Consider the following 27,291-nt stretch of genomic DNA (forward strand, 5'->3'; position numbering starts at 1 on the left):
ACGTATCACTGCTAACTTGTATTTCTCACGCTCTGGGTTAGAATCTAATGCTGGACAATTTGTTTCGCTGCTCAACTTGGTCCAGGTTTGACCACTGGGTGCGTTTCCAGGCTGGCACTGTGTGTGTGTGGCATGGCCCCACCTCTGTGTTTGCTCGGATTTTTTAAGTAACTTATTTTGGAGGCAGAAAGGGTGCGTGGGGAGACAGTGAGCGAGTGAGCAAGCTCTCATCTGCTGGTTCACTCCTCAAATACCTGCAATGGGCCGGAGCTGCAGTCAGAAACGGGGGCCGATCCAGGTCTCCCCTACGCGTGGCAGCAGCCCCATCAGTTGAGCCACCTCTGGCTGCCTCCCAGGGTCCAGCTTAGTGGGAAGCTGGAACCAGAAGCTGGAACCTGGGCTCTACAGCAGGTCTTGGCCCCTGGCTAAATGCCCCGGCCGGCTTCCTTTGAGTACACCCTTACTCCGGCACTTCAGGGTGCCCAGGCTCATCTCCATTTTCCCTGGAGTCAGCCTCCTCTCTCAGGAGCCCAGATTCCTGCTTTTGTTGGAGAGTGGCTTTTAGGGACCAGGCCCTCCGGGGCTCAGAGCTGGCTTTGCTTTGACATAAAAATGAAGATGCCCCTCCTGCCGGTAGTGGGGGTCTTTGGAGCCAGCCCCCAGGCCCCTCTCGCCCCTGCTGTCCCCACCCACTCCCCAGTGTGGCCTTCAAGTCTCTGGCTCCGGCCTGACCTCTCCCTGCACTCCCAGCACGGGTTGTTCTGGGGTCCCAAGATGCAGGCCACGCCCGGCTGGCCTGGGCAGCGGTGTTAGTGGGGGTGGCACCAGCTGTAACTCAGCCACAGAGCCGCGGTGGTCACCTGGGCCAGGCCAGGCCAGGCTCCGGCACCAGGAAGGCCTGACTCAGCCCGGCGCCCAGCGCTAACGGAGGCAGGCCCAGCCAGCTGCACCCTCGGCTCCCTCACCCAGCCCCAGCCCCACCTGTCACCAGCTGCTCGGTGGGCTGGGGGTCAGGGTCTCTCCTGTCACCCCCTGGCTCCAGGCTGAGAGTCCTGTGACAGCAATCATGGAAAACCCCACTCTAACCTTCACTGGCTCCCTACTGTGGACCTGCCTTACAGGGCCCTGGAGACCTCTCGCGCCCACATCACGCCTTAATAATACCAAATTGCTTGTGGTTCCTTTGCACAACCCTGTGGTTTCACACCCCCGCAGCTGACTCTGCGTGCATCACCTCTCCCACTGCTTCATGGCTAATCCATGGTCACCTCCTCCAGGAAGCCTTCCTGCTGGGCCCCGGATCAGTTCTGCCCGCTGGCCCTTGTTCCTGGTCACCTGTGTTTGACACCTTGCAAAGCCCCATTATAAACGACCTGACTTGCAGGGCAGGCACCAGGCACGCAGGGGAGAAGGCACAGGGTCTGAGGGTCCCATTCCGGCTTCCTCTGCTGTGAGACCACACATCTCTGAGCCTGTCTCCTCGACCCCGAGAAAAGCGGCTCATTGGAATTCCCGGCCCTGCTTTCAGTCCTGACCTCAGCCCCCGGCCTGCTGGGTGGCCTCGGGCAAGCCCAGCCTCAGTTTTCCTCTTCTGTACAATGGAGGCGCCCACAAGCCAAAACCTGTGCAAAGTGAGAGCCTCGCAGAGCCCACAGAGCGGTGTGGGAGGAAGGCGACCGCTGCTCTCTGCTCTCCTGCCTCCCGGCCATCCAGCGGCCTTGAGATCAAAGGTGATTGGAGCCTGCTGGCGTGGAGGCCGGGCGGCTCGGCGGGGCCTGTGCCCTGGCCCCTTGCCCACCTCCCACCCACCCCTGCTCCCAGGGTGACGTGACAGGTCTGCCTTGCGCAATTAGCACTGTTTAAACACTGGGGGTGGGGGGGTGGGGGAGCCCTCCCAGACCCTACCCTGGCTCCCAGGACTCAAAGCCGAGACCCGTTTGAACATCTGCAATTTTTATTCCAGAGCAGAAATAAGTCATTTTCTAACAATAAATATAAAAAAAATAATAAATTAAGGGTCAAAAAAAATTCCCAACAAACAAAAACCATTAACACTGACAGAGTAGTGTCACCTCTGGGGGGCTGGGCGGGCCGGCAGGGGGCGGGCAGGGCCCTCCTGCGGCCCGGGAATGTCTGACGCAGGCTGTCCGTTCTCTCTGCCCCCAGCCCTGGCGGGGCCCCTGCCACCACACATTCTTTCCACAAAGTACAAAATATATATTTTCAAAAAAACCTCAACATAACCAAGCACACTGCAGAGGCCCCAGGAAAGCGAGTGTCTGGCCCGCCTGGGCCGAGGGCAGGGCCCGGGGGTCCGAGGAGGCACTGAAGGGACGGAGGGGCACGTGGGTCGCACCCAGCCGGGGTCCGAGTGTGCCCCTTATAGCGAGGGTGGGGCCGAGGTGCCCTGGTCGCACGGCCGTGGACTGACACCACCCCCTCTTCCCGAGTCTCCCTCGTGTGGGAGAAGGTGAGAGCGAGGTCAGTCTCGAAATGTCCCATTTAGACTTAGACCCTGGCAGCTCCAGCGCCAGAGGATGCTGGGAACACGGCGGTGCCGGCTAAGTGCTTGGCTATCTGTCCTGCCGGGGGGACGAGGCCCCTGGCCTGGGATCCCCGGTTCAGGCCCGGGTGTGGTCTGAGAGCCCCCAGCGGCATCAATGAGGGAACAATCAGAAATAAATAAGGTCTCTGGTGGCCGGCGCGGAGCTGGCAGGGAGGCCACTGCTTTTCAAGTATCCTTGCCCGAGGGGCTGGGGCTCAGATGGGGATGCCCACCGTGTTCACCTGGTCCTTGAGCCCCAGCAGGCTGTAGGCGATGCGCTTCTGGTGGCCGGGCAGACGCACCCCGATCCTCTTGATGTCCCTGTGGGCAGGGAGGGAGAGGCGGAGAGTCAGGGGCTACGGCAGAGAGGGGCCGAAGAGCTCCAGCTGAGGAGGCCTGAGAGAGGGTCCCCCCGGAAGCCTGCCGAGCTGGGCCGCCTCCACAAAGCCAGTGACCCTGAGGTGCCCAAGGGACACGCCCTCGTCACCCCCACTTTGCAGTGAAGGGACTGGCCCAAGGTCACACAGCCGGAGGTGGAGGGCCGGGACTCCGACCTGCAGTGCATACGTGCCTCCCTTCCCCCACCTGACTGTCCTGTGTGTCTCCAGCTAAGGCCCCCGCCAGGGACAGTGCCAGGCCACCACCCTCTGGGGTGTTGCTCAGAGCTCCGCTGCCCAAGGCCTCTTCCCAGCCATGGCCTCAGTTCACCCTCGCTCCCTCCAAGGCCCCTGCTGGCAACAGGGCGAGGGCTCAGCAAAGTCCTGTGGGTCACCTGAGGCAGGTGCCTTCCGTTTGGGGAACCTCAACTTCCTCACCTATCCAATGGGAAAACAGTGCCCAGCGAGTGGCTAGGAGACCCCAGGAACGGGCAGCAAGTGGAGGAGGGGGCATCAGTACCACCCACGGCCCAGCCGCCCTGCACACCCCCCCAAGCTCCCTGGGGCCAGGCTGCTCTGGGCTCCCCCTCTCCACGCCCCTCGTCCCTCGTAAAACCACTTATGCTCCCAGGAGCCCGCTCCCAGGCCATTTATTGCTCACTTTGGGAGTTTTCTCTTCCCCATCCTCACCCACCAGCCCAGACCCATGCAAACACCCAGGTTTTTATGGGCCGGCTCTTGGCCGTAAATGGGGTAATTATATGGTGCAAGCTCCTGTTTGCAATTCCGGAGCCATGACTTTCCCACAGGCTCCGGGAGCCCTCGGAGAAGTGCTGAGCCAGGAATGGCCGCCAGGTGAGTGGGGGGCGCCTCTGGGAGCCGCTCCCGCTGCAGCAGCAGGGCCACACGTGAGACGTCTGGGAGAACGGCCCAGCCCACCACCGCAGGGCGCCTCTGACCCCGACAGTGGGGGCTGCTGGACGAGGAGGCGGGGTCCCCGCACCTGGGGGTCTCAGATGGAGACCATGGGGGAGGAGCCTGGCTGGGACTCACAGAACCTGGAGTTCTGAAGGCGGGCTGAGCAGTCCGCATCTGACGGGGCCCCAGAGGCTCTGTGGGCTCAGGAGGACAGCGCCCCCACCCATCGCACGGCCCCCGGGGTCCTGCTGGCTGCTGAGCGGGTGAACGAGCGAGTGAATGCTTTGGGGAGAGAACCCTGCCAGGCCTCACCGGGCCCTCAGCTCGCAGGCTGCACCTGCGTCCTGGGCACGCCGCAAAGCCTTCACCGGCCCAGTGCCGTCTCTATGCCTCAGTTTCTTTTTATGTAGCACAGGAAGCTTGGATGAGAGTCCCTGGGCAGCCAACCCAGCCCCCTCCTCTTTAAGAACAAAGCGCCCCTCATCGTCCCTCTCTGCCTTCCCCACGCACAGAGCAGCACCCTGGGACAAGGCCCACAGATCATCCGAGCTGCTCCTCCCCGGCCTCACTCCCACCCCTTCCCTCCCAGGGGCAGGGGGCCCTGACTCGGGACACTCTGCCTGGTCTGGTCACTCTGCTGCGCACTGGGCCTCCCAAGGCCACTCGCCCATAGATACACCTGCTGTCTGCCGGCGCCAGGTGCGAGGAGAGGGAGTGAGAAACGGTTCTCGGAGCCTGGGGCCTCAGAGCATTTACCCAGGGAGCATTTCTTCAGCACCAAGGACGCGCTAGCCTGGGCCCTCGACCCCAGCTAAGACCCTGCCCGGTGCGGCCCTGACGCCAGTCAGCACCTGCTGCTGCTGCTGGAGTACAACACCCACCCCTTCATCAGCTCCTCACAAAACCATGCGAAACCACGAGTCCAGCTAGATGTCTGACAGCTCCAAAATCGGGTGGTGAGAGAGACAGACGTCGGGAGACCCCAGGGGAACGAGTGGCCGGTCCCTTGGGGTGGCGGGGAAGGGGGTGGGCTAAATTCTGACCCCATCAGGAAAGAGCTGAATCGTGCTGTGGCTGGCTCAGAGCCTCCAGGGGGCTCCCCGGCAGGTGAACACCACCTACAGGTTTTAAAAGTGCCCCCAGAGCCCCATTTACTTGGAAAGAGCCGGACAGGAAGGGGCAGGCACTGGCGGTGTGAGTCACCCAGGCCCAGCTCCGAGCAGCGGCGGGCGGGAGCGAGCAGAAGGGAGCGCTGGATGACTTCCTGCCTTTCTCCGGGCCTTTTCCAAACGCCGCACGCGTGCGTGCACGGCCTCCGTCCACCCCAGCTAGCTGGGCCCTGCTCGTGGGAAAGGACTCTGTGGGGAGCGCCCGGGCTATTTCGGGAAGCTTCCAAGAACATGTGTTTCCTATCAGGACATCTCCTTGCCCTCAGCTCTGGTCACCAACAGAGAAGCTGTGTTGTCCTCAGTGGGAGCCAACATGGTTGGGTCAGGTTCTCGGAGAAGAGGGGGATGGGGAACCCTGGTTTCACCCACAGCCTAAGGACAGACAGCAGGGCAGCGAAGGAAGAGAGCGACGCGGAGGAAGCCCCTACTGTGCGCAGGCGTGGCTCTGAGCTGGACCCAATTTGATCAAAGTCATCTTCGAGGAAGTGGCAGGTGTGGCACTGGAGCCCAAGTGTGACCGCAGACCCAGAGCATGTGCCCGGTCACTGGCTAGCAGCAAGAGACATCCGGGACACGGCTCCATCCCTGGCTGATTCTCATCACAGGCCATCCCCTGGGACGGACCACGGCCTTGGCCAGCGGGTCAGCTCAGCTGAGCAGTTTCCAGAGCCCCCAGAGAATGTCCATCCCCAGGCTCAAATCCCAGAAGTTCTGTGTCCCACAACTGTGGGAGACCCAGCTCGTCCTCTGCGTGTGGTTCCCAAAACCGCCCAGCCTCAGGGTGTTTCGGTCATGACCCTGAACCCTGCACAAGCTGGGCTGCTGGGACCCACCACTATTTTTAGAGGTACAAAAGGCCAAGGGGATAATGTCTTCCCTCTCTTGGGATGGGAAGAACTGTCCGTGCCAAGGTCGGACTGGGAGAGGTCCCAGGGCTGGGGCGAGAAGGAGATGGGCGTTCCCATGGGCAGCCTGACAAGGCCAAGCCCAGGCGGGCCGGGGGTGGGCGCATGAGCAGACGTGCCTGGGAGCTCCCTGGCCAAGGCACTGAGCAGAGTGACCTGGACAGGACGCTGCCCCTAGCTGGCTGTGCGACTTCACACAAGGTCGGTCACCTCTCCGCCTGTTTCTCCTCTAATGAGCTCTACAGTCCCTGAGCTCTGGCTGACCCGGGCTGCAAAGCCTCTTGTTCCCCAGAACAAGCCCTGGACAAGGCCCCACACTTCTCTGCACCCGCCTCCCACCTGTCCAGTGGGGACACTACCAGGCCCTACCCTGCCCAGCAGGACTGATTCAAAGTGCTCCAGCACAGGGCCTCCCAAACGCCAACTATTGTTGTGACCACAATCGCTATGAATTCCCACGCTGGGAATAGAGGCAGAAGGGGCGGGGCCGAGGTGGCTGCCTGGCTCTCGGGAGCGGAGACTTGGGAGACGGACGGGCGGGTGGTGGGGTCGGAGGCGGCCTCCGGAGGTGGGAGGCGGGCGGGCAGGCACAGGAGGGTGCGACTCACTCGTTGGTCATCTGCACCACTTTCTCGATGGCGGTGTAGCCAGCCGCCATGAAGTGCTCTGTGTACTGCTGCATCCTGATGGACTCCAGCCACTCGGACACCGTGCGGAAGGGCACGCCCTCGGAGCCGCTGGTGCTGGGCAGCCGAATGGACACGCTGCAAGAGAACCCATGGCCCGCAGGTGAGGGGCGGCGGCTCCTAGCCCCCAACGGGCCCCCTGAGCCTGCGGCACTGCCCCCTGCTTCGGTTTCCCATACAGCTGCCCTGTGCCTCAGTTTCCCACTCTGTGTAACGGGGTAACCAAATCAGGCAGAGTTCGATGAGACAGCCTAGCAGGTCGGGAGCACTCAGGGTTTAAAACTATGGCTGCCCCACTCCTGTCGATGAGACCACCGCTGTCAAGGCCAAGCAGAGACCTGGGACCCTGGAGCCCCCCTCCCCCCTGGCCTCCAGCCAGCTGTGTGGGATACTTAACCGCATCGTGTCTTAGTTTCTTCATCTTCAAAAAGAGGTTAATTATAGGACCCATCTCAGAGGCTGCTTCAGTGAACTCAATCATGCCCAGCGCTGAGCGCCGTGCCCTGGCAAGGTTAACTACCTCTGCTGGATTTCGAGCCACCCCCAGTCCCGTCTGAGTCGAGCCCAAGCTCAGCTCCGGGCTCCCTAACTGACTGTCCCCCGCCGGCTGCTAGACCCGCACCGCTTGGGAGGCTGCAGGAGGTGGGAGCCGCCCCAGGCCGACAGCCCGCAACATACCGGGGGTCAAAGTCAGCCAGGGTCTTGAGGGATTCGGGGGCTCGGATGAGCTTGTCGAGGATGCTGACGATGTCCGTGAACTTGGGGCGGCGGGCGCGCTCCTGCTGCCAGCATTGCATCATGAGCTGGTAGATGGCGGAGGGGCAGTCCATGGGCGTGGGCAGCCGGAAGCCGTCGTTGATGGCTTTCATCACCTGGGGGTGGGGGTGGGGACAAAGAGGCGTCAGCCTGGGGGAGGGGCGCAGTGGGAAGCCACAGAGATTGCATGCAGCCAGGGCCCCTGGGGACCTGGCACACAGAGGCAGGCCGGAGAAGGAAGGGGAGCCCCAGAAACTGATGGATGGGTCCTTCCAAACCCCAGTACACAACCTCGAGAGCAGCACTCGGGCCAAGGGCTAAGGGGCTTTCTCCAGAGCGCCACAGACCAATGGCCTGACCACCTGCTCCTCCACGGGGCACCCCACGCAGCAGCCACACTGCGCGCCCTGCAGTTAGCCCAGCCTCCCCTCTGACCCCGTGTCCGCTCGCCCTTGGCCAGAGCTCTCTGCCCCCTCCTCCCCTTCACCGGCCTGCTTTACTGTGCCCTGGCTTTCGGCAGCAGTGTGACCTCCTTTGGGCAGCCAGCTGGGCACACGGAGGCACACACATGTGCACACACACACGTGCACACGTGCCTGTGTGTACCCACCGATGCACACCCACCCCATTCCTTGTTTCTTTGTCCTGTACTCTGAACTGTAAGTAGGCACCAGATTGTGGAAGTCAGCACACAGTAGGCCCGCAATAAACATTCACTGAACCAATCTACACTGCAAAAAGTTTGGCCCTGCCTAGCCCTTGGGGTTGGGAATGAGTGAAGCCCTTCAGTCCAGGTTTGGCTGGGCCGGGGCCCTACCTCGTGGTTCGACAGCTCCCAGTAGGGCCGCTCGCCATACGTCATCACCTCCCACATGACGATGCCGTAGCTCCACACGTCGCTGGCAGAGGTGAACTTGCGGTAGGAAATGGCCTCCGGGGCCGTCCATCGGATTGGGATCTTGCCACCCTGCAGGGGACCCGGGCCTGGTTACCACTCTTCCCGCCACCAGTAGCCCCAGCACATACCACCAAGCCACAGCCCCCCCGCCCCGCACTCCCAGAGGCATCTCAACCCCAAGGTCCACACCGCAGGCATGCAGGGTGAAGGCCCGAGTCGCCCTCCCCTAGTGGGGCCCGCCCCTCCCCCAGCTCACACTGGTGGTGTAGGTGGCCTCGGGGTCGTCCTCCAGCACGCGGGACAGGCCGAAGTCGGACACCTTGCACACCAGGTTGCCGTTGACCAGGATGTTGCGGGCGGCCAGGTCGCGGTGCACGTAGTTCATGTTGGCCAGGTACTTCATGCCCGCCGCGATGCCCCGCAACATGCCCACCAGCTGCAGCACGCCGAACTCGCCATCCTTTTCCTGCTGGAGCACACGGGCGGTCAGCCTCCGGCCGGCCCTGCGCCCAGCACGCACCCCTCCCGCCCCGGCCCCATCCTTACTCGAAGGAACTTGTCCAGGGCCCCGTTCTCCATGTATTCAGTGATGATCATCATGGGCTTGTCTGCACGGTGAGAGACCAGGCACAGCGGTGAGCGGGCACGAGGCAGGGGCAGGGGGCGTGGTCAGGGACAGAGCCCCAGCAGGTGGACCAGGGGCAGCCCCTCCCGCCCCCAGCGCTGCACAAGCCTCACATTTAGAGACGACTCCCTCCAGGCGGATGATGTTGTGGTGGCTGAACTGGCCCATGATGCTCGCCTCGCTCAGGAAGTCCACCCGCTGCTTCTCCGTGTAGCCGGCCTTCAGCGTCTTGATGGCCACGGGCACCTCCTTCTTCCCCGAGGACGCCTTCAGCATCCCCTTGTACACCTCCCCAAACTCCCCTGTGCGCAGGCAGGACAGAGGGAGCACCCCTGTCGTCAGCCCGGGCACGGGGCGCCCCCACCCCACCTGTACCACCCCTCGCCAGGCTCATCGGGGGCCCTGTGGCAGGTGTGCCAGCCTCACCTGCTCCGATCACCTTCTGCCGTGTGATGCAGGACGGGTGGATCTCGGTGGTGAACTTGAGTACGGCCTGGTTGGGGTCCTCATATGTGTGGGGGTCCACGTACGTCTTCAGGGGCTTCAGTTGCTCTGGAAGGGGCAGGAGGAGTGGGTCACGGACAGTGAGGGAGGGGCAGTCCCCGGAGGAGGAGGCCGCCCAGCCGGGCCAGTTGTGGGGCCTGGACCTCAACGCTGCCCAAGGAAGCCTCGGGGCCTCACCCAGAGCCCCAGGGCCGCCTGGGCTGCCCCCACCTCTGCCGCAGAGCTGGGGAGGCCCCAGGGCACAGGGGGCCGGGGCCGAGGTCGGAGCAGAGGCTGCCCCTCACCTGACTTGGAGAAGTACACGTCCTCCGAGGACTGGCGGGCACGCAGGTTCTTCCTCCTGTGGGAAGCCACGAAGAAGCACGCGGGAAGGGTCAGCGAGGCTGGCTCCAACCCCCCCCCCCCCCGGCCTGGGAGGAGAGCGCGCTGTGCTGGGTTCCTGCTCACCGTCCCCCGCAGGGCAGAGGGCATGGGGAAGGCAGGGGAGAGGCGGGGAGGAAATGAGCCAGCCACGACTCACACGCTGGGATCCGTGCCCCGGAATGGCCATTCCAGTGGCCGTAATGAGGGCTTTCCTCATTAGCAATACCCGGCGCGTCCAGAGGAGGGGTGGCCACACCGTTACTGCCCAGAGCAGAGATCACGGCCGCCTGTCCCAGCCCCGCATCGCGTGCCCAGCCCTGTGCTAGGCATGCATGGCTCATCACGGCTTCACACCACCAGGAGGCAGGGATTACTGAAACCTTAGGCCACCTGCCGTCAGACCCATTTCTCAGATGAGAACACTGAGGTTCCTGGCCCTCCTGAGCCCGGGGGGAGCCTGGGTGTGGCTCTGACACACCTGCGATGAATGAAGACGCCAATTCCTGCCAACAGCAGAAGCAAGACCAGGCCGACAGCCACACCGCCGATCACCGCCATGTTGCCAGACCCTTCCACAGCTGCCGAGGGAGACGAACTAATGACGACGGAGCCCCTCCAACTGCGATCACGGGAATACCACCCCTGGCCCCCAAGGCCCATCTCAGGGACCTGAGACACCTGGGAGGGCTCAGGTGCCTTGGTTCTCAGGTCACAGAGGGTCAACAAGAGGCCCTCGCAAAACTCCCACAGGGGCTCCTCCAACTCCCAGCTGTGAGACTCTGTGCCGCGGGACTTGAACTTGGGGTCTGCCAGTGCCAGAACCCGGGCCTCCCCTCTCATAGCATGGCCCTGGCCTTCCACCTGCAGCCCTAGCTCTGCCCTGGACCCAGGCTGCCCCCAGCCCTGCTGGCCCAGGAGTGGGGCCTGGGATCCAATTCCTCCCTCCTTCAGCGGGTCCCAACCACTTGGTTCAGGGCCCTGGCCCATGCCCCGGGGTCCCCTAACTCACACAGTGTCTGGAACTCGTGCACCTTGCTGCCGGCCCCTTGGCCCTCCTGTGTCAGGGCCTGCACCTGGACCAGGTAGGTGGTGTCCGGAGCCAGGTCGTCCAGGGTCACAGAGAAGCCCTCAGTGCGGCGCACGTTGTAGCTGTTGGAGTCCCCCTGGGAGTGGCCGACAGGAGGAGGAGGGGCAATGAGGGCGGGGCAGGGGGCTCAGCCAGGACCAGCCAGCAAGCTCGATGCCTTACTCACAGAGGGCGAATCTTCGACTCAGAGAAGGGAAGTCCTCACTCGAGGTCCAACCCAGCAAATGCACTGCCCAGGTCTGCCTGGTCTCCAAGACCCCGCCCGCCCCTGACTGCCCCTCCCCAGGATCGGAATGCTGTGTGGTCCCCCATCCCCCAGAGTCAATGCCGCGCTGCCCTGGGAGAGCCCAGGCCTCAGTTTCCCCAGCTGCAGAAGGGAGCCTCTTCGGGCGGTGGGCAGCCGACCCGTTACCTTCTTGCGGTAGGTGACCTCGTACTTCCACACGCGGCTCTGCTGCGGCGGGGGGATGGTCCAGGCCACGTTCAGCGAGGTGGTGCTGCGGCCCTCCAGCCTCACCTTGGGGGGCTCTGGGTGGGGGAGGGAGGGAGAGGGGTGTGAGGTGCGCAGGGATGGGAGATGAGGGGACCCAGAGCCAGGCCCTCCCACAGCCCCCAGGCTGCTCAGAGCCCATCCTGGGATCCCCGACTTCCAGCTCCTGAGCACAGAGCCCCACTACACCTGCACCCCGCTGGCCACCAGAGGGGCCCCGTGAGTATGAGCAACTGCATAAGTGACATAAAAAAAAGCAGCTCAGCCAACTCCTGCAGAACCCTGTCTCTGGACCAGACCCTGTGCTAAGACCCTGTGTTAAATCCCCCCACTTCACAGGTGAGAAACAGACCAGAGAGGTTAAGTAGCCGCCCCCACCCCACCCCCCGCCCCAGTTGGGTCTTGGCACTTGAAGCCCCCTGCTCTGCTGCCTCTCTGAACACGGCCTGGGCCTCCCTAAGTCCCACCCGGGGCACAGCCGCCAACACCAGGCCTCACCAGTCTGGTTGATGGTGACGCTGGCGGTGCGGAAGCTGCGGCTGGTCACCAGGCCCGAGACGCCGTTGCGGGCTTCCACGGCGAACGTGTAGTTCATGTGGGGCTCCAGGTCGCTGACCGTCAGGCTGGTGCGGGTCAGCCCGTGCGGAGGCTCCGAGTAGCGCACGCTGGCCTCGCACGGCCCACACTCGCCCGACTCGGGCCAGCACTGCTCGCAGGTGACGAAGTAGACGACATCCTCGCGGCCCCCGCTGTCCTGGGGAGGCGTCCAGCGCAGCTCCACCTTGGCGCCCATGCCCACGGCCGTGAGGTAGTGCGGGGCGGAGGGCGGGCCTGCACCACGGAGAGAGGTCAGTGCCAACCCCCAGGCCACACCCACCACCGCCATCACCCCCGACGCAAGACTCACGTGTGCAGGGCATGGACAGTGGGTCCTGGGGGGCCCGGAAGTAGCCTTCCTCACACTCGCAGGAGGTGGCGCCCTCCAGGGATGGCAGCGTGTGCTGGGGACACTCCAGGCAGGGGCTCTCAGACGCCTCGGGCTTGAAGAATCCCGGCGAGCAGGCTGGAGGCACAGGGGACGACAGAGACGTGACTTTCCCTGGTCCTCACCCCCAAGTGGCTGACCCGCTCCCCCACGACGACGCAGCCCCACGCTGGGCGTGAAATCGCCGAGGACCTATTTCCTCGCGGTAAAACAGCTCGCGGTGAGGAAAGGCGAGGCCAGCACCTGCTGTGCGCTGGGCACCCAGGAAATGCCTCGCCCACGTGCCCCCAAACCTTCGCATCACTCCACACTGGCTCCCGCCAGGAAAAGCAGCCGCACCCCTGAGGCTGCTGTTCAAGGTCCACTTCTCCTCACCTTGCAGCCTCCCATGAATCCTGCCTGCCCCAGGCACTGCCCGCCTTCCTTGGTGCCTTTGATCTGATCAGCGCAGCCGGTCAGGTCCCCACATGGGCAGTGACTGCATCCGCTCGGCGGTTTTTTTATTTTATTTTAAAGATCTATTTTATTTATTTGAAAGGCAAAGTTACAGAGAGAGAGAGGTCTTCCACCCACTGATTCACTCCCCAGATGGCTATGAGGTCTGGAGCTGAGCCAATACAAAGCCAGGAGCCAGGAGCTTCTTCCAGGTCTCCCACCTGGGTGCAGGGACCCAAGCACCTGGGCCATCTTCTGCTGCTTTCCCAGGTGCATTAGCAGGGAGCTGGATGGGAAGCAGAGCAGCTGGGACTCGAACTGGCACCCATAAGAGATGCTGGCACTGCAGGCTAGGGCTTTAACCCGCTGCATCACAGCGCCAGCCCCGGCTGCTCATGTTTGTTGACCGACTCCCCAACGGAGCAGCCTGCCACCCCTGCAGGGCTCCGTGCACCCCAGGACCTGACCACCTTCCCGTTCCAGGGCTGGGCGGCCAGGAAACAGGCAAGGTCAGGCCCCCAGCATTCTCTCCGGATCTTCTTCCAGGACCAAGTCATTTCCGTGCTCCCAAGGAGGCCAGGAAGTGGTTCTTCCTCCTCCAGGGGCAGGTCCTGCCCTGGCCCAGCTGGCGAGAGGCTCAGCCACCTGACTCCAGGGGCTTCTTCCTCCCACAGCCCTATCCCACCCCTGCCCCCAGCCCCCTTCCTGGCCCCATAGGCAGGAAGCTGTGCAGACAGAGGGCCATCACACAGGGCTGCCCAGGGCTTGGGCAGTTGCTGAAGTGGCCAGAGTAGGGTAAGGTCACCCTAGAGGCCTCGCCTCACACGTTCTGCAGCTTACCCTGAACGGAGCTTACCTAAACAGTGCCCTGCTCCTCTGCTCTGCCTGGCCCCAGGCTGGGCACGGCCCCGGAGATGAAAACAAAGTCCCTGAACCCAGGGGGACTGAATGCATGACAAGGTGTGCAATAAAGGGAGCAGGCAGGGGCTGGCGCTGTGGTGCCGCGGGTTACGGCGCCACTAGCATCCCATGTGGGAGCACCAGTTCAAGTCCCAGCTTCGCCACTACCTGCTAATGCACTTGGGAAGGCGGCAGAAGGTGGCCCAAGTGCCTGGGCCCCCGCACCTGCGTGGGAGACCCGGATGAAACTCCTGGCTCCTGGTTTCAGATCGGCACAGCTCCGGCCGTTGCAGGGAGTAACAACACAGCGCCACCTTCACTCTCAAAAAAACCTCCTGCAGCAAAGACTGCTGGGAAGACCCAGGGCAGCCTGGCCCCTTGCGGCCTAAGGGAAGCCAATTTCTTTTTTTTTTTTTTTTTTTTTTTGACAGACAGAGTGGACAGTGAGAGAGAGACAGAGAGAAAGGTCTTCCTTTTGCCATTGGTTCACCCTCCAATGGCCACCGCGGTAGCGCGCTGCGGCCGGTGCACCGCGCTGATCCGATGGCAGGAGCCAGGTGCTTATCCTGGTCTCCCATGGGGTGCAGGGCCCAAGGACTCGGGCCATCCTCCACTGCACTCCCTGGCCACAGCAGAGAGCTGGCCTGGAAGAGGGGCAACCGGGACAGAATCCGGTGCCCCGACCGGGACTAGAACCCGGTGTGCCGGCGCCGCAAGGCGGAGGATTAGCCTAGTGAGCCGCGGCGCCGGCCCGGGAAGCCAATTTCAAGTGCCCTTACCCAGGCGAACCTCTGATCCAAGCCAGGCCTTGCTAACCGACAAAGCTGGAGTCCAGAGCCGAGTCCCTCCTGGTCCAGTGCTCCACATGAGCCCCGCTGGCCACCCTCACCCAGAGGCTGTGCAAACAGCCTCTGTCATCCCCCTGCCCGTGCTGCCTTAGCAGACCCAGGGGAGCTTGGGCATATGCCATGGGGAGGGGCTTGGGCAGGGCCACACCGGGAGACAAAGGAGGCCCAGGACCGGGATCCTGCTCTGAGCAGAGCCTGGGGCCCAGGAGGGCGAGAGCATTGACCAAGCGCCTCCCGTGCACTCATGCAGTCCGCACAACACGCGTGTCGCACAGGGGCGCCCCCCGCATTCACGCCAGCCAAGCTCAGAGAGGCAAAGTGACCCGAGCCAGGTGTCCGAGCCGCTAAGACCAAACCAGAAAGCAGGCCGAGGGCGCCCACGTCGGAGCCCCTCTCGCCTCGCACTTCTGTTCTTAGCAACAGCTCAATCTGGAGTGGTGAGAAATCGACACCCTCAAACAAGCCTGCGCCCTGGCCCGCTTCCGCGGCGTAGCCAGGGGCGGGGGCCGGCGTGCCCTGGACACGATCTCTAACCGGGCCTGCTGGGGCTACCTAGGGGGTCTTCAGGACCCAAACATCTTCCAAGGCTCCCTGAGGGTTGGAGAAATCCATGCACCCTCTGCACCCTGCCCCGCACGTACCTGCTTTGATACAAAAAGAGCTGCCTCCTCCCCCCAGAGGACCCCACAAAGCCGCGCCACGTTAATCCTGGGGCTGAGTGCCCCAGACGCCCTGGCTTGCCCAAGAGGGGGCTGTGCCCAGCTCAGTGCTGGCCCCCAGTGGTCCTGGCAGCCCAGGACCACAATCTGTCAGGCTGGGGAGGAGGGGGCTCCAACCCCCACAGTCCAGGCTGGGTTCCCCCCACAAAGGGCTTCAGGCACCCACAAAGCCCCCAGTGCTCCGCTGCGGCTCCCGAGCCCTCCAGTCCTGTGCCAAGAGGAGGAAGTGGGGGAAGAGATGGGCTCCATTCTCCGGCCCCAGAGCCCGGGGGTGGCCCGCCCGCTGCCGGCAGGAAAGAGGGAATTTGGAGAGATTTCCGCAGTGGATGTGCCAGATAATACAGCGGTAACGGGGCATGTGCTCGCCTGACGAGGCGGCAGGGCCCCTCCTCCTCCCACAGAGCTGCCAGAGCCGCCCCCAGCACCCCACCACCACCACCAAGGGGTGTGCCAGTGCTTGGGGATCCCAGAGCTGGGGGGTGGGCTGCCAGCAAGCCCCTCCATCTTCCTGACCTTCCTGGCACCGGATCGGATTTCCTGGAGTTCTTGGACAGGGTTTCACGCACTCAGACACAGCCACACCCACCAAAGACCCACTGACCCTTAGCCAACCAGCAAACTCCTATGCATCCTTCAAGACCCAGCGTAGCCCCTCTACACAGCCCTCCCAGACGGCCCAATTCCTGGCCCCCTTGAGCCCCACAGGGCATCTGTCACTCAATCTTCTGTTTACCAAACAGAAACGAGCCCTGCCCACGTGTCTAGCACCGTGCTGGGTGCTGGGGTCAGACAGGAAGATCAGAAACACCGCGCCGGCTGGCTGTCGCGCTGTTGGAGGTGATTTCTACACTTACAAGGATTCTTTGTAAGTCTAGCAGCAGGACGGACACTGATGTACCGGAGTCTGTATCAGCCCGGTTCAGCCTGGCCCAAAGCACACACTCAGCTAATCCTCATGAATGGGTGGGTGGAATGAGTGAGTGACTCCATGAGTGACTGAAGCACTTGGACACACGCATGCATTACAGCCACAGAAGTGAGCAGCGTTTTAGCCCCTGGGGGACCCGGTGGAGACCGCACACCTGTACGCCCACTTGCCTGGCAGGAGCCGGCTGGTGGCACACCTGTGACAACCCATGGGGCGCGTCTCTGGCCCTGGCTCCCTGGGAGGGCCCCAGGCCACTCCACGCAGGGGAACTGGGGCACGGCGGCTGCACCTACAGCTGCACCCCAGTTTTTCCAGTTCCTGATGCCCATCCCTCTGGCAGCAGAGTGGGGTGACTCGGGGACAGGCACCCTCTTCATGACGCACATCGCCCAGGCCCAGCCACCTCCCAGGCTGGTGGTGGCAGCAAGGTGGTGGGGTCAAGAGGTCGCGGTGGCAATTCGCTGGGGCCGGTCACCTCCCAAGCCAGGCCCGGCCCGGGCTCACAGGCGCCGAGACCTGGACTTTGTCTCTGTGCCCTGTTCTGCGGTGGCGAGCGGTGACCTGGAAGTTATTCACCCAGCAAATGAGGGCACCTGATAACTGCAGGCCCTGTGGCTTCTCGCCCCCCAGCAGGCCCTGCAGAAGGGGGCCAGTGAGCCCCGGCCAGCCAGCGGGCCCGGGCCAGCCAGCGGCCCAGGCCCGCGGCCCAGCAGCCTGCCCCTCGCACACACCCTGGGGAATTATCTATGGCACATTCCTCAGCCAAGCCGAGATAAGCACGGCTGCCCCAGCCCGCCTCCTCCCTCCCTCCACCAGCCTTTTATCTCCTGTTTGCTTTCCCTGCCTCCTTCCTTCCGTTCTGGGGACCCACTTACCTCCTGGAGGCAGGGAGTGGCTGGGGCCCCGCCTGGTGTGAGCGGAGGGCCAGGCGACAGGGCCAGGGGTCACAGCCACTAGCCGGGGTGGGAAGGCGCCACCACAGTCCACCCTTGTAGGCCAGTGGCTTTCCCAGGAGGAGGACGAGCCCACAGAGCCCCCAGCCTGGAGTCCTGCTATGTCCTGTCTGAGCAGGCAGTCTTGCCTGGACCCCCAAACCAGAGCCACACCCCAGCCCCTGGGGAGCCTCCCCTTCAGCCACTGGGGACGCCCACCCCGGGGACCCCTCCTCACCAAGCATGGTGACTCAGGGGGCCTCAGGGGGCCTCTGCAGAGTCACAGCAGGTGCACCCTGGTCCCCAGACTGGCAGGGTCCTCGGCCAGAATGGGGCCCGAGGAGACAGGTCAAGGTCACACAGCTTGTGAGTGAAAGGACACAGAGCAGGGGTGACGGAGGGCAGTGGCCAGGCCCCGGTGCTTTTGGTCCCTCGGCCTCAGTTTCTTCATCTGTGAAATGGGGATAAAGTCCTCGCCCTCTCTGGGTTGTTTGTGAGGCCTGAAGGAAACCTTGCTTGTGGAATGCTTAGCATGGTGCCTGGACAGCGAGACCCTGGAGGGAGCAGAGGCCTCCCAGAAGGGCACTCCAGCCCCCCCATGGCTCTGGCTCCCAGCTGCTGGGCTGAGCCTCTGGCCAAGGCCGCTGGCCACCTGCTCACCTGGGCCGAGGCGCCAGCCGGGCCCCGCCAGCTCGGCTGCCAATGCCAGCACAGGAAGCTGAGATGAACAGGGAGACAAAGCAGCCCCAGGGGACAACGGTCAGCCTGGGCGACTCCACTGTCCCCGGGAGGGGGAGGGGAGGCTGCAGGGAGCTGGCTCATTCCTGACATAGCTCCCAGGCGCGCTCCTGGGCAGGGTGCCCACCTGTCCACACACAGCACCTGGGTGCCGGCACACTCCCCTTCCACCACCCTGAACTCTCTAAGCTCCTGGGGCTCCCTGGGAAAGAACCCTGGGGCAAAACGGATGAACTCTGGGGATAACCCGAGGTGGTCCACAGAGACCCCAGGGAAGAAGCTGGCTCCCGGACTGGGAAGGAGCAGGCAGGGACACCTTGTGCGCCCTCATGTGGCCCCTGAGGGAGCCCCCAGCCCACCGCATGGGGACCTGTCCTCCCTGGGCTGCTCGGAGCTGACTCAGGGATTCCACAGGAACTGGTCATTTCCTTCCCCTCTTCCTGACCCGGCCTGCAGCCGGGGCATCAGCGGGCTGCCTGGATCCAAATCCTGATGCAGCCACATGCTAGCCGTCTGCCTTCAACTCTGAGCCTCGGTTTCCCCATCTGCCCAATGGGTGAATAGCAGTGACGTCCGACAAAGCAATGGAAATACGTAACAGCCGGCACTGAAGCCAGGGCTGCCGAGACGCGTCTGGAAGCAGAAAGAGCAGCCAGGCTGGGCCACGCCGCAGGGAATTTCGGTGGGGAGATCCCAGGGAGGAAAACCCAGGGCAAGAGCCGGTGCAGCTGAGGTTCCCATGGCGAAGTGAGAGATCGCACTCTTGGAAGGGCGTCCTCCCAGCCAGGGGCCCCCCACCCCGCTCTGCTCTTTACAAACAACGCTGGCCAGACCCGTGACCCCCACCCCCAGAGGCGGGCTGGCAGCCCCTTCCTGGAGAGACCCCCCCATCACCCATCCACTTATCTCTGCAGGACCTGAATCCCCAGCCTGTGGAAAGTTTTCAGCTGCCCCTCACTCCCCACCCCCGCATTCCTGGGCGAGGATGTCATGTGGGAGGAGCCTGCGGGGCCCAACCGGGCTGCCCCCCTACCCCACAGCCATTGTCTGGAAGCCAGTGTGCGTCCAAGGTCACTAAAGCAGGGCTGCCTGGGTCAGGGGGCTCACTCCACGGAGGGGAGCTGGGAGGACAAGGCAGGGGTGGCAAGGGGCTGGGCAGAGCTGCCCCACAGGCTCATGGGAGAGAGACTCAGCGGTTTATGGACTGTGTTAAGCAAGGCTCTGAGGATTTGCTCTGAGAAGCAACCAGGATCCATCTCGGGTCCCCCACACATCAACCCCCTTCCTGGGTTGCAGGATCCAGGGCCGAAGTCCAAGCATACACAACCTGCTGCTGTCCCTGAATTTTCCCATTTTACTCCCAGTGAACCCGAGGCCAGAGAGGAAGAAGCACTTCCCACCCGGCAGGTATGCGCCACCACAAGGGCTAAACCCCCCAATTTCTCAACAGCCTGCTTATCTCAGCAGAGCAGCTCCCAGAGAAAGGGATGAGCTGGCGTGCATTCCACAGCCGCCCCACCCACAGCCCTTTCCAGGAGAGCTGCCCGCTGCAGGGAGATGCCGCTGTCACAGGCCCCGTTCCCAGAGAAGGTCCCTCCACCCGCCTCTTTCCTGGGCCAGGCTGCTCACCAACGGAGAATCTGGGCCTTCGGTCCCCCCCCCCCCGGGCCTCGATCCACCCCTCCCTCCCTCGACACAGCCCAGCTTGGAAAGCAGGCCAGGTGTGCAGCCAGGGGATGCAAACCCTGGGGCCAACGCAGTCACCTCTCCAAGGACGAGAGGGGACGCCGAGACCCAGAGAGGTCAAGCGACTTGTGCAAGGTCACACAGTAAGGAACTAGCTCCCGGGACGAAACTCCAGGTCCGCGGGGCCCGGAGCGCAGCAAAGAATTCAGGGAATAGTTGCGGGATGAATCAAGAGTAACAGCCTCACTGAGAGCCCGGATGTGTCACGCGATGACCTCAGCACTTTATGAACATGAAATCATTTGATTATCACAGCCGCCCTCGGAGCTGGGCCCGCGATCGTCTCCACCGTGCGGATGAGGCAAGGCTGGCCCACGGAGAAGGAGAGGGCCTGACATCACCCAGCGAAACGCGCCGCAGCGACCGAACACAAAGCACTCTTGTACCAGAGGCTTCGCTCGTAATCTGTATTCCATCCTGTTTCTCAACTCGTTCCTGCTCAACCAATGACTGAACCCACTCGTAAAGAAGGCCACCGTCGGACCCACGACGTGTCAGAGCAGGAATCAGCTTACCCAGGTCCCAGGGCCCCAAAGCTGAGACACTGGCACCCAGGCAGGCAGTCTCCCGCCCCCCAGCACTCTCGCCCCGAGCCGTCACTCACCCTGGCAGGCGTCCTCCACCTTCTCGTAGCCTGCCTGGCACAGGCACTGCCCGATGGGCACCAGCCACTCGCCGTCCACGGCACAGTGCATCCGGGGCTCTTCGCCACCTGGGGGCACCACAGCATGGTCCACGCAGGTGCCGGCCACGGTGGCCAGGGAGGGTGCATCAGAGCCGGCGATGGTCTCGGGGAAGTGGGCCAGGCCCTGCAGCAGCTCGGGGCACTTCTTGTAGTAGACACGGACGGAGAGCAGCGCCACGCAGGCGCCGATGTCCTGGAAGGCCAAGTAGAAGCCCTTGCGGCTGAGCGGCCCCACGGAGCGCTCTTCCACGTTCAGCTTCACGTTGCGTGCCTCGAAGTCGCTGCTGACGGTGATCTCGTCGGGCGCGATGGTGTCGATCTTGGTGAACTGGCGCTTCTGGAAGTTGGTGCCGTAGTCCACGTCCGACTCGGCGTAGTAGAGGTTGAAGGTCTCCTTGCAGGAGCTGGCGCCGCCGGGGAAGCTGTTGCAGTCACGCACCGTGAACTTGAGCTCGATGAAGATGCGCTCGGCCTCACCCCGGTACACCCAGTTGGTGCGCAGCCAGTTGTCCTGGTCGCCGGCCACCACGTTGCACACGGAGTACATGTAGATGGGCATGTCGTTCATGATGTTTTGCATCAGGTCCCACTGTGTGCAGAGAGAGAGCCTAGTGTGGGTAAGGTGCTCAGCGCTGGCTAGCCAAGCTGGGCATCAAGAAGACGCTGAACAGCTCCTGCCCATTCTACAGGAAGAGAAACTGAGGCCTGGAGACGGGCTTCTGGAAACGGTTGGGCTGGGATCTGAGTTCTGGTCTTGGTGGCCCCAAAGGGTGAGCGCAGAGCCTCCATAGTAGACTAGGAGCCTGGTGTAGAATCCGGGGCTCCACGTGGGAGGGTCACATAAGCTCTGAGCCCAGTGTCCCCTCGCGCACATCTGCCATGGGGGAACATGACACAATATCTACAGAGAGCACCAGGGGCAGCCACACAAGGCAGAATTACTGTTGTCATTGCTGTTCGTTCTCACAGCACTGAGTTCTCACCTCACAGTGCGGGGCAAGGGGTTAACCCAAAAGCAGTGGCTGATCTGCCGCCACTTAGACTTTGCAACAACCAGTGCACGCTCCTCCCTCTCAGAACCCAGCTCAGCCTCCTCCAGGAAGACTTCCCACTTGGGCTCTCCTCGCCTGCACGTCCCCTTTATCATAGCACTTGGCACGTGTGCACCACATCTGGCTCTCACACTGGACTCTGAGCTCTTCAGGACAGGGACTACATCTAAGTCATTTCCGTATCCCTAGGGCCTACCGGGGCAGAGCAGGTGCTCAGGGAAGTCTTTGTTGAATGAATGAGTGAGTGAATGAATGAATGAAAGCAGAGGAGACAAGAAAAGGCCTGGACTACATGGTGTGGCACTGGCCCAAGGCCCTGCACACCCCGAGGTCTCCACTCCCCACTGTGAGCCAAGGCGTGCTTGATTAGGTGGTCTGTGCCCCTCACGGCTGGGGGTTTCAGGACCCCAGAAATCAGCTCAGAGCTGCACTCCGGCTCCCTGGACTAGGGTGGCTGGGGACAGGCTCCCCACTCAGGCACACCCAGCCAGCAGCCCCTCAGAGACACCCCTGTCCCTGGCTCAGGGCCCCAGGGCACAGTGAGGGCCCACTGTACACAGGGGGAAACTGAGGCAGGCAGCAGCCACACCTTCAGAACCACACAGCAGTCAAGGCAAAGCTGGGGGAAAGAGCGCAGCTCCGGCCCTCCAGCTCTGGTCACATCAGGGCAGCACAAGACAGGGAGGCTGGGGGGTGGGGGAAATGGGGGGGGAGGCAGGAACTCACTCTGGTTTCCCTGGGAGCTGTGCGGAGCTGGGAGCCACAGTTCCTGGCTTCCCTTCACCCCTCACCTGAGCTGAGACCTCCAGGACACAGCAGCCTTTAGCCCCGCCCCTCCAAGAGGTGGAGGGAGGAAGACTGCCCAGGCCTGTGAACCCTTTGGGGGCACCTGGGGTGCAGACGTCTGCCCAGCTCCTTGCACCTCCCAGGTCCCTTCGCTGCCTTCCAAGCACAACCAGGCCCCCCCGCACAGGGGACCGGCAGCCCCGCACCCTGCCCGGCCCCCAGGGCTGACTTACCCCTTTACCATACGGGTGCGTGAGCCAGCCCAGCTCCCCCTTGGCCGCTGCAAAGTCCAACAGAACAACTGCAAGAGATGGGAGGGGCCGGGTGAGTGTGGGGGCGTCCCCAGGAGAAAGACCCCAGCAGGAAGGATCAGGGTCCCCCTAGGAGCCCCCCTAGAGGCCCTGTCTGGAGAAGCCACGGGGCCCAGCGGAGGCTGTGCAGGAGGCTGGCTCTCCTAGGCCGGGCTCCAGCCCTGCCCCACCCCGGCTCAGCCTCCAGCTGGGAAGAGCAGGACAGGGCCACGGCCCAGCAGGAGAACAGCAGCTGGGCCGAGCGGGGGCCGGGGCCGGGGCCGGGGCTGGCAGGGGGACTGAATGATACCTCCTTGAACACCGTCCCCAGGAGCACTTCATACACGGGTGGGTGTTGGAGACGCTGGTCTCTGCTTCCACCATATGCCCCACTTAAAACCCCCCAACCCCACCCAGGCCACAGAGCACACACATGCACACGTATGTACATGCGTCTCACGCCCTCCAGGAGGAGAGCCCTGTTAACAGGTGCAAACAGCTCGGGGAGGAGCAGGATGTCTGGAAACCAAACTTCCCGCCACAGAAGCCACAGAGCGGCTGGGACAAAGCCCTGAACCAACGAGGAGGGCCCACAGGTACACACAGCTGGCGAGAGCCTCTCTGGGAAAGTCACTCCCAGGGGTGCTGGGGGCACAGAGATGGAAATCTCGGTAGGGGAATTTCCAGGCCTGCGGAGACCAGGTGCCAGAGCCACACTGTGCCCAAGAGGCATCTGCAGCAGGCAGGGGACCCACTGCCAGGGGCTTCCTTGGTGGCCCTGCCTCCAGGCCCCTCCCGCCAGCCCACTTTTCAGTTCTTCTTCTTCTTCTTCTTCTTCTTCTTTTTTTTTTTTTTTTGACAGGCAGAGTTAGAGACAGAGAGAAAGGTCTTCCTTCCGTTGGTTCACTCCCCAAATGGCCGCTACAGCCAGTGCTGCGCCAATCCGAAGCCAGGAGTCAGGTGCTTCTTCCTGGTCTCCCATGCGGGTGCAGGGGCCCAAGCACCTGGGCCACCCTCCACTGCCCTTCAGGGCCACAGCAGAGAGCTGGACTGGAAGAGGAGCAACCGGGACTAGAATCCAGCCCCCATATGGGATGCTGGCGCCGCAGGCGGAGGATTAACCAAGTGAGCCACGGCGCTAGCCCACTCTCAGTTCTATGACCAGCCCAGCAGCAGTAGTGGGGCCCTCGGCATAGCTGTCCATCTGTGTCTAAGTAAAGGCCAGGGAGCTGCTGATAAGCACAACCCCCACCCCCCCGGAGGGCAAGAGGATGGGAGAAACTGAGGCACAGAACCTAGGCAAGGTTCCCAGGTTCAGAAGGCAGAGCCCTGAGGAAGAGGGAAAGACCGGCCAATCCGTGTCTGCCCTTGGGCCCCAGGGCCAGGACGCCTAGCGTGGGGCTCCAGTCGAGCAGGAGTGGGGAGAGAGTAGGGCTGGCCTGAGATGCTGGTGAGGGTAGGAGGCCCCCATGGTAGACTGCTCTCCCTCCCCTGGGCTGAAGCCCCCAGGCCTGGGAGTGAGCACTGCCTCCCCCACCCCCACCCCCAGCTGACCTTGGCCAAGTGTCTCTAGGAAGGGCCCGGCAGCCCAGACAGGGAGGAGGAAATCCGATGTGGCACCGGCCCCACGGCACAGGCTGTGGGGACCCGCAGGGTGACCGGGGAGGTGGGCAGGGGTAGGGATTTGTTCAGACATGCCCAGGGCTGGGGCTTGGAAAACTCTCTAACCCCACTAGCAAATGGAATGTTCCAGCTACACAGGAAGGAATCTGGGGGTTCCTGCCTCCGGCGAGAGGGGCAGGAGGGTGACCCGGGTGCTGCTGTCACACCCACTGCAGGGGCGGGCAGACGCTGCCTCTGTGGCCCCGAGGGAGGGTGTGGGGCACCCAGGCCCTGAAGGGTTAAGCTGGCTCGCAGGGTACCCCAGCCCTCCCCTCCCCTCCCCTCCCCTCCCCTCCCCTCCCCTCCAGCAGGATCCCAGGCTCCACCTGAGAAGAAAGGAGGCCTTCACACCGGAAGGAGCCTCCCCCAGGGGCTTCCAGCCACAGCCCCCGCCCCAGGAAATTCCCTAGACCCAGCCACCAGAACAGGAGGCGCCCGGCCCAGGTCCTCCGCCCTGACCCCGGCCCTGGCATGGGCGCAGCTCTCTCCTGCGGCCCTTCCACACGCAGGGGCCCTGACGTCCCTGGGAGCTGGGGACCCCACCGCCCCCTGGCTTTGTTGAGAGAGGCCTGGCCAGGAGCCCTGTGCCCCTCACCTTGCCACGCCTCCCTCTCCGCCCGAAGTCGCCACGGACGCCACCCTTGTGGGTCCACAGGGCTTCCCAGCTGTTCACATAAACGGAGAGCTACCACCCACCCCAGCTGCTGCCACTGCCCAAGACCAGGGGATACCTACAGAAAGTGGGCAGGCAGGGGACTCTGGGAAAGAAATGGATTAAAAGGACAAGGGGACAGAGGGCAAACGGGGCTTCCCAGGCCTCCTGGTCACCCCCCAGCCCTGTTCCCATTGCAGCACCCAGGTCAGCAGCCCCTGCCACCCTGGGCCCCTGCCCCGTTGTAATCACAGCCCAGGAAAACGCACCCTGAAACCAATCGCCAGCCAATGCCCCTTAGGCTCTCTTTGACCCTCTCTGCAGAGGGCCCTGGCTGGTGAGGGCTCAGGGGTCCCAAGTTCCCCATTGGTAAAAGGAGGCAAATTTGGGGGTGTTGAGGACCAAACAGACTCCACCTGGGTTGCTGAGTGCAGCTGGGGTCCTGGGGTGGCAGAAAGGAGAAGTTGGGGGGGGGCAGCCCAGAGCAGATCCATCACACCCAGCCAGAGTCCCCAAGAACGGAAGCCAGCAGCTGCCAGCTGGGCCGCCATGGCCACCTCACCCCGGGGAGGCGCACACATCGCTGGGAAGCAGTTCACGGGGACTCCTGGAGCCTAAGCTAAAACACCCGCCCTCCCCAGGAGACCGGGTACCCCCTTTCAACCCACAGGGACTGGGGCACTGGGCTAGCGACCTGAGCTGGCAGAGAGACGCCCAAGGTCGGAAGCCTCCTTCCCGGCTGGCGGCTGGGCCTAATCCCCCGCCCGCCATGGGTAGCCCAGGAGAAAGGCCCCTGGGATTCCAGCTGTCTCCCTTCTCTCCAACCACAGTCCCCAGCAAGGGGGAGGGCCAAACGGCGGGCGTGGGGGGGGGGTGTCGCAAAATCCCTGCCACACACTCCTGCAACCAGAGCTCCCAGCCGGGACCGGGGGCTCCCGCCTCTTCCACCCAGCGGGAACAGCCAGCAAAACCGCCAGCCCGTTTGGGAGGCAGAAAAAGAAGGCAAGGCTGGAAGGAACCTCACACCGCCCAGGGTTTCCTCGGCTTCCCCCGGTGGAGCCCGCGGAAGCCGCTCGGTGCCCCCCCTCCTTGGAGGTGGGGAAACTGGCTCCCACCGCTGAGGCCCAAAGCCAGCCCCCACCGAGAGGACGGGAAGGTCCTCCTGAGGGCTGGAGCCCCCAGCCTCTCTGCGACCCCAGCAGGGGACCACACCGGCTCACACAGGCGCCCCGCCCTGGGCAAAGTCTGCCGGGCCCCTTACCCAGTGCAGGGAGGGGGGTGTCAGGGCCCCTCCCCAGGGTGCCCCGGCTCCCTGGTGACGGCTCCACACCTAGGGAGGCCGCGCCCCCACCTGCCGCATTTCCTCACCCTGAGTCACCCCTTGCTCAGAAGGCTCGACCTGGGGACTTCCTGTCCACACTCGCGGCCCCTAGGCTGTCCCCGGGAAGGAGATGGGCCGGAGCCTGACCCCTGCTCTCCCCCCGGGGTTGGAGGCAAAGCGGCGCGTGGGAGAGAATCTCGGGGTACAGGAGTTCCCGTGGGGAGCCCCGTCCCCAAAACGCGAGGCCTGCCAAGAAATGCCTTCCCCGCAAAATCGCGGCAAGTGAGTTAGTGAGTTCTGGCCACTGAGAAGCCGAACCCGCGAAGAGTGCACCCGGACACCCCCTCTTCCGAGAGACCCCGGCGCCCCTCGCCGGGGCGGGTTCCTGAAGCCGCCGCCCGGGCTGCAACCGCGTGGCCGACGCCGCGTCCCCTTCTCCGCGGCCTCCGAGCCCCGCGCGCCGGATCCAAAACCCTTTAGTCCCCGGAGTCCCTGTAACCCCGCTTGGGGGTCCCGCAGTCATCCCGGGAGCAGCCCGCGCGCCCTCCCGGTCCCAGCGCGCGGACGCTGGGCGGCACCAGGTCGGATCCAAAGTTGCGTGCGCCCAAGAGCGCGAGGCTCCGGGAGGCGCGGGGGTCCTAAGGTCCTGGGGTCCCGCGGCTGGCCCCGGTCTGGCTGGGCGGCCGCCGAGCGAACTCACCTTCCTTGCCCTGCGCCGCCGCCGCCGCCGCGGCCAGAGCGCAGCCCCAAAGCAGCGCGAGGTAGGCGCGGGCTCCCCGGCGCTCCATGCTGCTCTGCTGGCTCTCGGCGCGATCCTGGTGCCCGGCTCCGCACGCCCGCACGCCGGCCTTGGTGTCCGACTCCCGCCCGCCTGCCGGCGAGCAACCCCCGCCCCTCCTGCCCCGAGTCCTTAATGGAAGTTGGGTGAGAACCCGCTCCTGTTCATTCATGCCCCGCGCCGACGTCACCGAAACCACGCCCTCAGGAATGTCTTTAAAGGGGCCGGGCTGGGCACCGGGCGGAGCGGGAGGGGCTGTCGGGGGTAGGGGGCCGGGGAGGGCCCCCTGGACCCCCTGGCGCCCCCAGGCGCTCCCAAGTTTGAGCGCCTCAAAGCACCGGCGCCCCCAAAGGCTACTCTTGGGGGTCTTTGATCAGGGAAGGCCCTAGGTGGAGCTGCTCTCGCATGGGCCACTGGGCTAGCCCCACTCTGAGCCTTTGCCCTTTGCCCTAGCCTGGGCTCAGTCTTGACCTGAGGCCTGGGCTGCAATGGGTTAGGGGCTCCTTAGTAA

At 63.7% G+C, this 27,291-nt stretch overlaps 1 protein-coding gene across 2 annotated transcripts; it reads right to left on the reverse strand.

The window, feature by feature from the left end:
* Window positions 1–1,947: 1,947 nt before the first annotated feature.
* On the reverse strand, window positions 1,948–26,884 carry EPHA2 (EPH receptor A2). Of its 2 annotated transcripts, none has more exons than XM_062190494.1 (17): window positions 26,703–26,884; window positions 22,311–22,378; window positions 20,159–20,828; window positions 12,231–12,386; window positions 11,822–12,154; window positions 11,246–11,361; window positions 10,756–10,909; window positions 10,225–10,324; window positions 9,668–9,723; window positions 9,306–9,431; window positions 8,993–9,181; window positions 8,801–8,862; window positions 8,511–8,723; window positions 8,174–8,323; window positions 7,279–7,472; window positions 6,523–6,678; window positions 1,948–2,866 (listed from the first exon to the last, which is right to left on the reverse strand). In XM_062190494.1, the coding sequence occupies exons 1-17, from the start codon at window positions 26,788–26,790 to the stop codon at window positions 2,761–2,763; spliced, it is 2,937 nt and encodes a 978-aa protein (XP_062046478.1). In that variant the 5' UTR covers window positions 26,791–26,884; the 3' UTR covers window positions 1,948–2,760. The 2 variants fall into 2 exon arrangements, with proteins under 2 accessions (XP_062046478.1, XP_062046479.1); XM_062190495.1 differs by having other exon boundaries at window positions 1,949–2,866; window positions 8,511–8,720; window positions 26,703–26,883.
* Between the last annotated feature and the right edge of the window lie 407 nt (window positions 26,885–27,291).

This window comes from Lepus europaeus, chromosome 5 (genome assembly GCF_033115175.1).
Source record: "Lepus europaeus isolate LE1 chromosome 5, mLepTim1.pri, whole genome shotgun sequence".
Classification (NCBI taxonomy): Eukaryota; Metazoa; Chordata; class Mammalia; order Lagomorpha; family Leporidae; genus Lepus; species Lepus europaeus.

Coding starts and splice junctions, on each gene's coding strand:
- EPHA2 (XM_062190494.1), bottom strand. CDS start 26,790: ATGGAGCGCCGGGGAGCCCGCGCCTACCTCGCGCTGCTTTGGGGCTGC. Junction 20,829..22,310: donor CGCACCCGTATGGTAAAGGG/GTAAGTCAGCCC, acceptor CTCTGCACACAG/TGGGACCTGATGCAAAACAT. Junction 9,182..9,305: donor GCAGAAGGTGATCGGAGCAG/GTGAGGCTGGCA, acceptor GCCTGCGCACAG/GGGAGTTTGGGGAGGTGTAC.